This window comes from Brettanomyces nanus, chromosome 3 (assembly GCF_011074865.1).
Source record: "Brettanomyces nanus chromosome 3, complete sequence".
NCBI classification, from domain to species: domain Eukaryota; kingdom Fungi; phylum Ascomycota; class Pichiomycetes; order Pichiales; family Pichiaceae; genus Brettanomyces; species Brettanomyces nanus.
Window position 1 is genome coordinate 689,881 of NC_052376.1, and position 13,103 is coordinate 702,983.

General features: G+C 45.6%; 6 protein-coding genes across 6 annotated transcripts; 3 read left to right on the forward strand and 3 right to left on the reverse strand.

Annotated features, from left to right (window-relative positions):
* Nucleotides 1-859: 859 nt before the first annotated feature.
* On the reverse strand, nucleotides 860-2,483 carry FOA43_002972 (uncharacterized protein; the record flags this gene model as incomplete). The annotated part of the gene is made up of 2 exons (XM_038923252.1): nucleotides 860-2,170; nucleotides 2,400-2,483. 2 exons carry the CDS (start codon nucleotides 2,481-2,483, stop codon nucleotides 860-862), a joined length of 1,395 nt encoding a protein of 464 aa, XP_038779180.1.
* A 402-nt stretch (nucleotides 2,484-2,885) lies between these two features.
* On the reverse strand, nucleotides 2,886-3,497 carry FOA43_002973 (uncharacterized protein; the record flags this gene model as incomplete). The annotated part of the gene is made up of 1 exon (XM_038923253.1): nucleotides 2,886-3,497. The coding sequence occupies one exon, from the start codon at nucleotides 3,495-3,497 to the stop codon at nucleotides 2,886-2,888; it is 612 nt and encodes a 203-aa protein (XP_038779181.1).
* A 212-nt stretch (nucleotides 3,498-3,709) lies between these two features.
* MMS2 (E2 ubiquitin-conjugating protein mms2) lies at nucleotides 3,710-4,180 on the forward strand (the record flags this gene model as incomplete). Its single annotated transcript, XM_038923254.1, has 2 exons — nucleotides 3,710-3,720; nucleotides 3,775-4,180. The coding sequence occupies 2 exons, from the start codon at nucleotides 3,710-3,712 to the stop codon at nucleotides 4,178-4,180; spliced, it is 417 nt and encodes a 138-aa protein (XP_038779182.1).
* Nucleotides 4,181-4,301: 121 nt separating this feature from the next.
* On the reverse strand, nucleotides 4,302-4,678 carry FOA43_002975 (uncharacterized protein; the record flags this gene model as incomplete). Its single annotated transcript, XM_038923255.1, has 2 exons — nucleotides 4,302-4,628; nucleotides 4,673-4,678. The coding sequence occupies 2 exons, from the start codon at nucleotides 4,676-4,678 to the stop codon at nucleotides 4,302-4,304; spliced, it is 333 nt and encodes a 110-aa protein (XP_038779183.1).
* A 297-nt stretch (nucleotides 4,679-4,975) lies between these two features.
* Nucleotides 4,976-6,565, forward strand: FOA43_002976 (uncharacterized protein; the record flags this gene model as incomplete). Its single annotated transcript, XM_038923256.1, has 1 exon — nucleotides 4,976-6,565. One exon carries the CDS (start codon nucleotides 4,976-4,978, stop codon nucleotides 6,563-6,565), a length of 1,590 nt encoding a protein of 529 aa, XP_038779184.1.
* Nucleotides 6,566-6,894: 329 nt separating this feature from the next.
* On the forward strand, nucleotides 6,895-12,509 carry FOA43_002977 (uncharacterized protein; the record flags this gene model as incomplete). The annotated part of the gene is made up of 2 exons (XM_038923257.1): nucleotides 6,895-6,899; nucleotides 6,968-12,509. 2 exons carry the CDS (start codon nucleotides 6,895-6,897, stop codon nucleotides 12,507-12,509), a joined length of 5,547 nt encoding a protein of 1,848 aa, XP_038779185.1.
* Between the last annotated feature and the right edge of the window lie 594 nt (nucleotides 12,510-13,103).

Below are 13,103 nucleotides of genomic sequence, written 5' to 3' on the forward strand. Positions count from 1 at the left end.
AGATGCATGTTGAGGACGGAGATGGCCAAAAGAATGAGTAGCTTCTGGTGTACGGATGTAAGCTCAAAGAGATGAGATTGAGCATAATAGAGGAGCGATCTAGCCAATAGCGGTGGCCGTAGAGAGTGTATGAGGTGGTAGTAGGGGGTATCAGATATAAGGATGGAAAATGTGGTGCGAATTGATCCTGCGGACGGAGTCGAAGTCGGCTTTATCGTCTCGGACAGTCCAATCAGAGCGAACTTGAACTGGTCAAGAGCTGAGTCAATGGAGGTCTCTAGTTCGGCTGTCTCGGAGATGAAAATTGACACGGACGAGTGGATTCGGATGGTGAATGGTGAATTGGAAGGAGAAATGGAATATGCTGGTGCACGGGTGTTACCTTGATTCGGTTCCGGTGGAGTATGGTGCATTATGACAGTGGACTCAGCATCTCCCAGAGTATCTTCATCGTTAAGCCACTGTGAATCAAGTAGTTTGTTTGTTTCCATGTCACTCGTAGCGTCAGTAAGTACGCCAACACTCGGCAGAACGGAATCATCGTCGATCGATGAATATGATGAATCTGTAAGTGACATTGTCACTATAAAGCTGTAGAGCTCCCAATAAGAGGCCAATTAAACGCCACGACTGGTCAAGCAACTGGTCAAGACACTGGTCAAACAACTGGTCAAGCGGTTGCACAAAGCTCCAGATATTTTAAGATCAATTCACCAGCCAAAAAAAAAGTTCTTCTAGTGTTTATTTATTTAAATATTAAGCGCTTGATAAAATAGACGAGATCGTTAATGACAAGACGATCGACGCGTCAAAAGCTATCTACACATTGTACTTCAGTAAACATCGTATATAAGCCTGGCTATTTCTTGGCAAGACTCTCAACTAGCTCCTTGTACTTCTCAGTAGAGAAACTCTTTGGTCTCTCAAGTGGGAATCCAAGTCCTCTATCGATAATTAAGGCTGGAAGAACACCAAAAGCTCTTGCAACACCAAATAAAACGGTATAAAATGACTGCTCAGTCAATCCATAGTACTGTAACAAGATGCCTGAGTGAGAGTCAACATTTGGCCATGGATTCTTGGTCTTACCCTGTTCCTTCAAAACCTTTGGAGCAACTTCGTAGATGGTAGAAACAAGCTTAAACATGTCGTAATCTTTCATATGCTTCAAAGCAAACTGTCTCTGAGCCATATATCTAGGATCAGTCTTCCTCAAAACGGCATGACCATAACCTGGGATGACTCTACCGGAGTTAAGAGTCTTCCAAAGGTATTTTTCGATCTTCTCTTTCGAAAAATCACCTTTTAACTCCTTTTTCATCGAAACCAACCATTCCAAAACCTCCTGATTGGCTCTGCCATGTAATGGACCAGCCAAACCGTTCATACCTGCTGCCAAAGAGAGATATGGCGACGATAATGCAGAACCGACCAAGTGAGTAGTATGAGCGGACACATTACCACCTTCGTGGTCCGAATGAATACACAAATACAATCTCATCAACTCGATGAATTCCTTGTTAGATCCAAAGCCTAATTGAGTAGCAAAGTTCCTTGCGTAGTCAACAGATCCATCTACAGGAGCCACTTTACCGTCCTTGAACACATTTCTGTAGATCTTGGCTGCAATAGTTGGCAATTTGGCTAATAGGTTAATAGAATCCTCGTACGTGTACTTCCAGTACTCTTTTTTACCTACACCATTGGCATAAGCCTTGGCAAACTCCGATTCCGATTCCAAGGCATTAATACCAATGGAAAATTGGGCCATTGGATGCAAAGTTGCTGGACAATGGTCCAATAAATCCTCTACATGCTTTGGTAACTTCGATCTAGCGGCCAAATCTTCCGATAAAGACTTGGTTTGCTCAAAACTAGGAACTTCTCCGGTCAATAATAACCAGAATAATGCCTCTGGTAATGGCTCTTCACCTCCTTCTACTTTTGGTAGAACCTTCTGGATCTCAGGAATCGTCCTTCCTCTGAATCTGATACCTTCGTATGGATCCAACACAGAACCTTCCCAAACAAGTCCTTTAATTCCTCTCATTCCACCATAAGCCTGGTTCAACGTCACTTCACCAATCACCGTCTCTCCATATTTACTCTTCAAGTCCTTAACTTCCGATTGCCAACCCGGTAGTAGCTCGGCAAATCTCTCTTTTAGAGCCTAAGATAATTTGTTAGTAATCGTATTTCGGATTTTCATCAGCCACATCTGCTTTTGTTAAAACGCGTGACCTTATCGGAGCCGACATTTTGCAAATAAGCACTAATGAGTGAGTCATTGAGCAAACCATTACACCCATTACACTGTATTACTAGATAACCCTCTGGCGCTTATTGTCGCTCTTTGTCGCTCATTGGCGCTCTTTGTAGCTGTTTGCTCTTCTACTTACCGTTGAACCCGACGAATAAGCCCTGGTGGCTGAAAAGGCCCTGGTGGCCAATTGCGATCTGGTAGCGATGTTTCTAAACGACATTGTAAAAGTTTAGTAGTTAAGATCTGTATTTCGCTTTTGTATTATAGCAAATTAAATAGGCGATTTCTTCATGTTTATATAGTATGGAGATCTGCGGGGTAGATGGGTGCAGGTTGCCTTATTTCCACCGGGCTGCAAAGTTTCCATGTTGCCCCGTTTCCGGGTTGTCCCGTTCACCGCGCTACCCCGTTTCCATGTTGCCTCCTCCACCGCAATGCCCCGTTTCCGTGTTGCCCCGTGGGACGTGCCGTCACGATTTTCCGTGACCTTCCCGTTTGCCGGACCAAAACGGATCATTCTGTCTCCGGTTTCGCACCCGGTCGCCCCGCAAATCGACGCATTAGCGGCAGTTCTCAGCACCCCCAGTACACCCCCACCACCACCGCACCCCCAATACCACAGCTACTCCTTCCTTTCCTGCTCGTACAATTCAAGACTCAAGGCATTGAAGAAACAACTCATTTCTTTCTTGTCTAATATCCAGAATTTCACCAAATTGTCGACCAATTCCGAGTTTAAATCCTTAAATTTTCCTCTATTTAACCTCATCTCTTTCAAATCTCCTATATCTATCACTATACTACTCTCTTTTTTCTGCTTAGGTGTAATTCGTAACCTCTCCTCCGTAATAAACTCAATCTTGTATCCCAATATCTTATAAACTATCTCCATAAATCGTCTGATGTTCTTCTTGTATCTGTCCTTCAATCTTTCTAACTGCTTATGTAATCGCTCTATCTCCAGCTTATCTTGGTGTTTCTCCATTTCCAGTCTTTCAACAGTTGTGTTCCCAACCGCTCGATTGCTGATCAACCATTCGTTTTCCTTAACTAACTTCTCGTTCATCGAGTTGTTTTTCCATTTTAATTCGTTCACTGGATTGTTCTTTAATTCCAACACTTTAACTCGTTTTCGAGGGTTTTCCTCTGTTAACCGCTCATTTTCTCCCCGTAATTCTTTATTCTCTTCAAATAACTTCTCATTCAACTTCTTTAATCTTTCTATTTCATCCATACTAATCAAACAACCTTACTTAATCTCTTAACCATTCAACGCGTTCCCTTTTCTTAGCTTTAAATATATATATATATGTATATGTCATGCAGTTTGATATCACGTGATATTTATCATCATTCTTAATAACGCATCCCTGCACCATCAAATATTAATCTTCATACATCAGTTCCAGTTCACCTCTGCTTCTTCCTCTGTTCCTCCTTACAACCATGTTCAAAGTGTAAGTATAACTCATAAACCTCCCCCAATTGCACCCACATTACTGACAATATAGTCCTCGTAATTTCAAGCTTTTAGAAGAACTCGAAAAGGGTGAAAAAGGCCTCGGAGCAGAGTCTTGTTCCTATGGACTAAGTGATCCTGATGATATGACTCTGACTCATTGGAATGCCACCATTTTGGGACCTCCAAATTCAACCCACGAGAATCGTATCTACTCCTTAACTATTGAGTGTGGGCCTACTTACCCCGATACCCCTCCTTTGGTTAAGTTTATCTCTAAGATAAATTTGCCTTGTGTTGACCAATCATGTGGTCGTGTCAAACCCGATAATTTCCCCATACTAAGGAATTGGAAGAGAAGCTACAGCATGGAGATCTTGTTGTTAGAGTTAAGGAAAGAGATGGCTTCGAGTTTAAATAGAAAGTTGTCTCAGCCTGAGGAGGGTGAGACATTTTAGGTGTTAGTTTAGTGGATATAGCTTAATATGTTGAAGTAAGAATAGGTAGTATGTATAGTCGACGCGACGATCGACAAGCAATCGACAAATACAATTATCGGCGCGTCTATCGTCGCTTCGATCACTTCATCTTCTCGTAATACTCCTTAACTTTCCTCTGAAACACCCTATCAGCCCTCAAAAATTCCTCCAACAACTCCTTATCCCCTTTCTTATCTCCATTAAGAATCTTCACATACTCATTATCTCCTTTTTCGGTAATTTCTATGTTTCGATAAACCTCTCGTCTGTTTTTGAGGTTCTGTCCAACCATCCGACTTCCATGAGCAGGTGTAAGCTTGTATCCAATCACTTCTCGTCGACTACCAAACTCTTTGTCCAAACAACGAGCAAAAAGTCGCCTAAATGGAACACAAACGCATTTATTTCCATCATATGTACACTGATTCTGCACCAATGAGAATAGTTTGCAGTTTTTCCGACTCAAATTACCCCCATCTTGTTCTCGCTCACAGTAGAGCTCCGGATACTGATCGTGGATCTCTTCTCGGGTGTAGACAGATAATGCAGGTGCCATAAAGAAGAAGAGATCTCTTACCAAGTTCTCAAATTGCACCGCCACAGATGTTAAATCTCTTACCAAATTGCACTGCCACGCAACTGCGCCACATCCAACATCTATTTACTACATTCCATTTCCGTTCTGTTCTGTCCATGTTCTGTCTTCTCTTTGTATTTATCAACTGTCCCTTGATCTTCTGCTTCTTACTCTTTCTCTTACTACTGTAGCAAGTCATGTCGCTTCATTCTGCTTTTAATAAATACCCTGCTCCTTCTGGTATCAATTACGCTTACGGAACTGCGGGTTTCAGATATTTTGGGGATCAGTTGGACTCTGTGGCTTTCAAGGTCGGCGTTATTGCCACTTTGAGATCAATTTGTCTCGGCGGTAAAACTATCGGTATTGTTATCACCGCTTCTCATAATCCTCCAGACCAAAACGGCGTCAAAGTCGTTGATCCAATGGGTGAGATGCTCCCTCAGTCTTGGGAACCCTTTGCCAATCAGCTTGCAAACACTAAAGACTGGCATCAGTTCAACCAGCTGGTTCAAGAAAGGTTACCAGAAAATTATTTGAAATCACGTGATATTGTACCTATGGTTGTAATTGCACGTGATACACGTCAATCTGGTCCTAGGCTTGTTAGTGCTGTCATTGACGGTGTTAATGCTTTGAATGGTCATATCACTGACTTTGGAATGCTTACTACACCCCAACTTCACTATATAACTCGTTGTAGCAACGATGGCTCTTTTGGTGTAGCCTCAGAACAAGGTTATTACAATAAGTTGATTAAAACAGTGACGAAAATTCTTCAGATCAATAACTACGACTGTTTGGATGCAGTTACAGTTGACACTGCTAATGGAATAGGAGGAGATAAACTTCAAAAGATCAATGCGTTGAATCACGTGATGTCGTTTCACGTGATTAATGGAGATACCGCTCATCCTTTGAGATTAAACGTTGATTGTGGAGCTGATTACGTTAAGACGAATCAGAGGCTACCACATGGTGTTGGCAATCCAATCCCGGACCAGTTGTATGCATCTTTTGACGGAGATGCCGATCGATTAGTGTGCTACTTCATGGATAAGGGAGGTAAATTCCGGCTCTTGGACGGGGACAGAATCGCGACACTTTTTGCAAGTTTGATAGGGGGGTTATTGTGTCACGTGAAAGGCATACACGTGACCACGGCAATTATACAAACTGCCTATTCGAATGGATCATCTACTGAGTTTATTCGCGAGAAATTGGGACTTCCTGTTTATTTTACATCTACAGGAGTGAAGCATCTTCATGAAAAGGCTATTGAATTCGATGTAGGTATATATTTTGAGGCCAATGGCCATGGAACGGTTGTTTTTTCAAAGAAGTACTTAGAAGAGTTGAAGAAGTATGAAGCCAAGAACTCCTCAGAGCAGGTAGCAGTAGATACGTTGATTCTATTGGTTGATTTGATCAATCAGGCAGTAGGAGATTCAATCAGTGACTTAATTACAGTACTTGTAGCACTAAAGTTGATGAAGAAAAGTGTTGAGAAATGGGGAGACGATTATAGCGAGTTGGCCAATAAGTTATTTAAGTTGAAGGTGGCCGATCGATTTGTCTTTAAAACTACGGATGCAGAAAGACGACTAATTGAACCTGTTGGAGTTCAAGAGAAGATTGATGAGGTGGTTAAAAGATATAGTAAGGGAAGATCATTTGTACGTGCTAGTGGAACAGAAGATGCAGTTCGAGTTTATTCAGAGGCAGCCAATGAAGATGATTGTACAGAATTGGGAGAGAAGGTTTGTGAGATAGTGAAGGGTATTTGAGGTGATTTTTAACTATAGAGATAAATTAGCAGTCTTAAAAAGAATTACTCCCCTATTACCTCATTGGGTGATGCATCAATTAACCCCGTAGAATTACCCCTTTAGGATAATTTCAATTAGGCCTAAATAGGAAGTTCTCAGACGCGTTTTTGCAAATTTTTCGAAGCTATTTCTTCAAGCAACAAGACGTTCTTTCTAGGTAATTGATCCAAATTTTTTCCTTAATCAAGAGATGGCTACCGAGTTCACGTTTGAACAAGGTTCAGATCGAGGTTCTGTACCGCCTTCTGGACCAACTTCGGATCCTTACAAGACACCAAAGAACACAGATGCCGTTTTTGATGCTTTAACTCCTAATTCAAAAGCTACTTCACCTTTAAAGATTGCAACCAATTCGGTTAGTAACTTTAAAAAGGCTCAAATGGCTAAAGAAGCTACTAAAAGGGCTCTTACCAAGAATATTGACTCATTTGAACCGGATTCTACTACTATTACATCCAAATTGATCTCCATTTCAACCTCAAATTCAGATTCGTCGCGAAATTCATCACCAAATTTAAATTCAACCATGAAGCAACCAAATTTAGACAATTCTCGCCTCGATCCGTCCAACCCAACCCCAAATTTAGATCCTAATCTCAATTCTCATACTTCAGCTCAATTGGCTAAGCAAGTCACTGTCAATAAACTTGGCAAAAACTTGGACAATTTACTCCCCAAGATACAGGATAAAGATGAGAGTCAGGATCAACCTCAACCTTCTAAGAGTGCAGAGTTGGATTCGACACCCCGTGAAAACGGGAATATCACCGGACCAGAATCACGCGACCCGAAAAATCACGTGACACAAGATGATTTCAACTATCTGAGTCAGCGATTGACCAAGATGCCTGGTTCTTGGATTGGACAACGGGGCGCCGCTCAATTCGAAGATGAAGATGCTCAATTCAATGATCCGAATGGTTCGCGGTACCACGAGATTGTTGATTCGTTGAACAATTCACCGTCGGTGGATTTACAGCGGGAGATGACATTTGAGAGTCTTGAGGGTGAGTTAGAGTCTACTTCCGACACAGTTAGCGGAGCCGCCGATGGTGCCGGGTCACGTCACAGTTCTTTGGGTGCTCCGATACGAAAGTCTGTGGTGATGTCGAAGGTTCCTGATTTGCCGAAAGAGGCGGAGAGCGGGGAGACTTTTAAGCGCGCTCTTGAGAGCATGTTGAGTGCGGGCGGAGGCGGGGGAATCGCGGGGGCGGAGGGAACTGCTGCTGCCGCTGCCGCCGCCGCCGTATCTACCTCTTCTCCGCGTTCATCCTCGTCTTCCTCATCTTCTCTTTCATTTTCCATCCCCGCCACCGCCACCGCGGCGGTGTCCGGTTCTCCGACGCAACTAAATTTTGACTCCGAAAGAAGGACCTCCTCGTCGGCGTTCACCATAGTGGACACTCCCGACGTGGACGCGGACGCGGACGTAGACGCCGATGATGACAAGCGGTTCACCAACCCGCTGTTTAAACATCAAAGCGGGGCATCAAGTATTTATTCAGAGGCGGTAAACAAAAGCCGAGTATCTGTTCCGCTTGCTTCGATTCCTGAAGGAAATGCCGACGGCGGCAAAGTTGTTCGGAGTAAAGAGATGCCGCCGATTGGTGACGCCGCCCAGAGTTTCAATTCTGGCCCCGCCAGCCACCCGAAGACCCATGTGATCTCCGTCTCTTCAAGCATTTACTCCGCCCTACCGCGTGGAAGCCGCATAGCCAACACAGGCGTTGCCGCAAACTCCGACATGTCGGAATCTTCAGGTCAGCTCGCGAGTGTCTCTGCGGGATTTGCCGCCTCCGCGTCTGCTACCGCTGCCGCTGCCGCCGCCGCCGCATCTCCTGGTTCAGTGCAGCGGATCATGGCATCGTTTTCGTCGGCACCGAACGCGTCTTCAATCGCGTCCAAGTCCGCCATCGATTCACTTCTCTCCGCCGACGCGGGCTCCGTCCTGATGAGCGACACCGACACCACCGACACGTTGACACCCGACATGTTTGATCCCGATGATGCCTCCGCCCTCTTTGTCGCCGCAACTTATCCCTTCAACGCTTCCACGTTGGACTCCGACAACGATGCCGCCATCTGCCTCTCCTTCGGTCAGAACGACATCGCCTTCACCTACAACCTCGATGAGTCGGGATGGGGAGAAGTGATTCTAGTCGACTCTCTACAGCGCGGATGGGTTCCGATGAACTATTTCAAGTCCGCCGTGGAGGACTCTTTGGCGGAGTCGGAGGGACGCACACATAATGAGAAGCTGGCATCATCCCGCCTGCCGCTCCGCGTGCTTTTCCGAAACGCGGGAAAATTCCTTCTCAACCCACAAAGTAAACCGTTCTATCTAAGCGGCCACTTGCGGGGCTACGTTTTCGACGTTGAGTGCTTCAACGGAATCACCGACGGTGTGCGGAAACTTCTCATCGATACCGATTGTATCTCGCGTAGCAACACCATCGTCCAGCGGAAACCAATCGTTAGGCGGAGGCGGAAGAAACTGCTCCGCTCGTGGTCGGACCTCATGGCCAAAGCCAAGAAATATATGCACACGATGGACCCGAGTAAAATCGAGTATCTCCAACTGCTCACATTCGATGTTTTGAAGCGGGCCGCCGCGTTTTTGGAAGTGTGGGGAGCGGAGACCGCGGACTTGGATCTGGACAATACCGAAGAGCAGCGGCACCGCCAGGAATTGTCCACATTTACATTTGATTTGATTTATTTGGAGCGGCCGCCGCTTGTCGGCTACCGCGCCAATGAGATCTACGATCAGTTGGTGTCGGGGTTGAGTATGATTTCGGGCCGTATCGATCTGGTCGAGCACAACGTCCAGGGCTGTCGGGTATTGGAGACTGTAGTTGGCCAGATCAACTTGATGGTCAATGAGGAGGTGTTTGTTATGAAGTGGATCAAGGCCAAGTTGACCGATGCTGCGGACGCGGACGCCAACGGGGCCACCGCCGATGGGGCCTCCGCCGATGGGGCCACCGCGGACGCCGACACCACAGACATTACCGCCGCATTCACCTCCGCTCTGACCTCTTCCGAAACACCTATTGGCGCCTCGTTACAGGGCCGCTTTGCTGGAGTGGTGGCCCGCCTTCGCGCTCTTGATTCTAACGCTTCTAAACTCGAGCAGGTTGTCGACGAGTTGAACTCGTTTGTCCGCGTTATGATTGACGTGGCCACGCGGCGGAAGATTCAGAACAATCTACCGGAGAGGGCCAACAGCAATATATCCCGCGGCGGCTCCATTACGCAGGCCTCCGCCAGGGCCTCCGCCAGGGCCTCCGCCAAAGGTGCCTCCGCAATTGCACTCTCCAAAGGACTCTACTTCTATTCGCGGGAAGGCGGAGCCATCGTTATCAATGCCTGTAAGATGATCGGTATTGCTTCTACATCTCACCGCATTCTCAAGTCGCTTCTTTCGACTATGGCGACGGCGGAACTACACTTACCGGCCTTTAGAAAGTATCCAAACTATGTCAAGATGGGAATCTCACCGGCGGACTTTGTGCAGCGGTGTTCGGTTGGTCTTATGGGAGACAAGGGAGTTCGCCGCCAGGTGTCCGAGTATCGTAAGCGGAGCACCGCCACGCCGCGGGTGTCTAAACGGTTCTCCGTGTTTAGAGCGGGCAACAGCGGTGACATGCAGATTAGTGATGACGGCTTGGACTTTTTGGCGGGCATCTCATCCAAGGAAAATACGCCGTTCATTAACGAGGGCGGAGAATTTGAGGAGTTGGTCGGAGTTGGCGGCAAGAGCGGTGCTGGTGGTGAAAGCGGAGTCGAAGTTGGAGTCGTTGATTCCGCCGATGCCGACTCGGACCTCTCGTACAACTCCGAAGCAGACATTCTCCGCGCGGAAGACGGAAAGCTTCTGGGCGCTTCTTTCCGTGCCTTGGTGGCTCTTCTGACCGACGAGTCACATCCGCCAAGCTACTTCTTCACATCAACGTTCTTCCTCACGTTCCGCATCTTTGCCAACGGATCGATGCTTCTCGAGGAATTGATCCGCCGCTTCGATGTCCGCGACATGTGGCAGAGTGCCGCCAAAGAAAACTCCGCCTCGGCGGGATTTTCCTCCCAGGCTTCGCGCATAAAGGCCCGCCGCCGACTCGTGTGTAAGGCCTTCCAGCTCTGGCTCGAGTCGTATTGGAAACCGCGGTCCGACTACGCTCTCTTGGCTCCGCTCATCAACTTCTTTAACGAAGGAGTGAAGCCGAAAATGCCAGTCGAGGGCTACCAACTTCTTGTGGTGGCCTCCAGGTTGGTCGGACAGCCGCCCGTGGAAACGATGAGAGACAAGTTGAACTACAGTAACAACATCGATAGCGATTCGCAGCTTCTTCCGCGAAAGATCTCCCCGAAGTTGCACAAGAAGCAGATTCTGCGGATCTCACAGCTTCACGATCTCAATGGGGGAGCCCTCATGTCTGAGCTCGATGCGTACAACTCGTTTATGGATGATATCGATAGTTACGGGCTCAAGGAGGTGAAGGAGGCGGAGGCGGAGGAGGGGGAAAGCGGGGTTACCGTCCCCGCTGGCGGGGCTACTGCCGACGGGGCCACCGCCGACGGGGCCACCGCCGCGGCCGCGGCTCCGAAGAGCGGAGGTGTTTCGTTCAGGAAGTCTCTCAACTTAGGAATGCACCTCGAATTGTCGGACGGAACCAGTAGCTCCGTTCTCCTCACCAGCCAACAGATGGAGTTAATGAAGACTGTAGTTATTTCGTATAGACGTATGTTGGGGGACCACTGGACGGGAGACGCGGAGGAGTCGGGCAAGTCCCCTGACACATTTTCGTTCACTCCACTGGACACCTCGTCCCTGATTGAATCGTGGTGGAGAACGTCACAGGAGTCCTGGAAGTGCCTCAACCAGTCGCTCATTTTACTCAACTTTAATGGCTTAGAATTGGCCAAACAGCTCACTCTTATAGAGTCTAAGATGTTCTGTTGTGTCAAAGTGAGTGAGCTCTTGAACCAGAACTTCACTACTAAGAAGCTCCACCTTAATTTGTCGCCCAACATCCAACGCTCGGTGCTCTTCACCAACCTTTTGAGTGAATATGTGATCGAAAGTGTCCTTCAACCAGACATTGAGATGAAGAGAAGAGCACACTACTTCAAGTGCTGGCTTAAGGTGGCTATTTCATGTCTCTATCTCCGAAACTTTAACTCTTTGGCATCAATAATGACGTCGCTACAAAGCTTCCTCATTACACGTGTTCAGTCCATTTGGGAAGGGCTCAGCGACAAATATAGGGACTTGTTCCATTATTTGGCGTCGATAATCCACCCAGAAAAGAACTATAATGTCTATCGAGACAAGTTGAGAGACTTTCTCCAGTCGAATTTGGAAGACGACTTGGAAATCCCGATCGTTCCGTATCTTTCGTTGTTTTTACAAGACCTTACTTTTGTAGTTGATGGGAATGGTAACTTCCGGAACAATTCCAAGTCATTTTTGAACGAAAAGTTGATTAATATCGACAAATTCTTCAAGATTACACAGATTATTGCGGATATTCAGACTCTTCAGGTTCCTTATACTGATACTGGAGAACTGGGAGCCATTTATAATAGTGTAGATACTGAGCAGATGCGTTCACAGGCCATTCGAAACCTTGAAAAAGAGATTCCAATGGATGACGATGTGAATTTTGCTGATATGTTTGATATCTCTGGAGTTCCATGTTTACAGGAGATGATTTTCTTGGAGATTTGGAAGGTTAAGCAGAACAATGCTAGAGAAGAGGATCGGGCATGGAAGTTGAGTTGTACTGTTCAACCTCGAGATCAGGGTTCTGATAAGGGTAGTATTGGGACTGTTACTGATGAGACGTTGACGAGCGTGGCGAACATAGCTCAGGAACGTAGCTCAGCGAACGTAGTGAGCTGAGCGGGTGAGCTGAGCTGATCCAAGCTGATCCAAGCTAGTGAGCTAAACGGGTGAGCTAAACGGGTGAGTTTGTACTAATTAAATATTGATGTATTAAGTAATAAGCATTAAGCATCAATTATAAGCATTAAACATTAAGTAATAAGCATCAATTATAAGTATTAAGTAGTAGGCATTCAGCATTAAGTATTTATGTATTAGGAGTTAAGCATTAAATAAGAAGTATTAATTATAAGCATTAAGTATTAATCATTAAGCATTAAGCATGAAGTATTAAGAATCAATTATAAGCATTCAGCATTAAGTAATTATGTGTTATATGCTAAGCATTAAATATTAGGTATTGAGTAATAAGTATTTAAGCATTAAGTATAAGTATTGAGTATTAGGACTTTTGCTTGAGCATTAAGTATTTATGTATAGAGTAATAAGCATTAAGTAATAAGCATTAAGTATTAAGCATCAATTATAAGCATCAATCATAAGCATCAAGTATTTATGTATTAAAACTTCTGCTTGAGTATTAAGCATTAAGCATTAAGTGATAATCATTAAGCAATAAAAAATTCAGTATTAAGACTTTGCTTGATTATC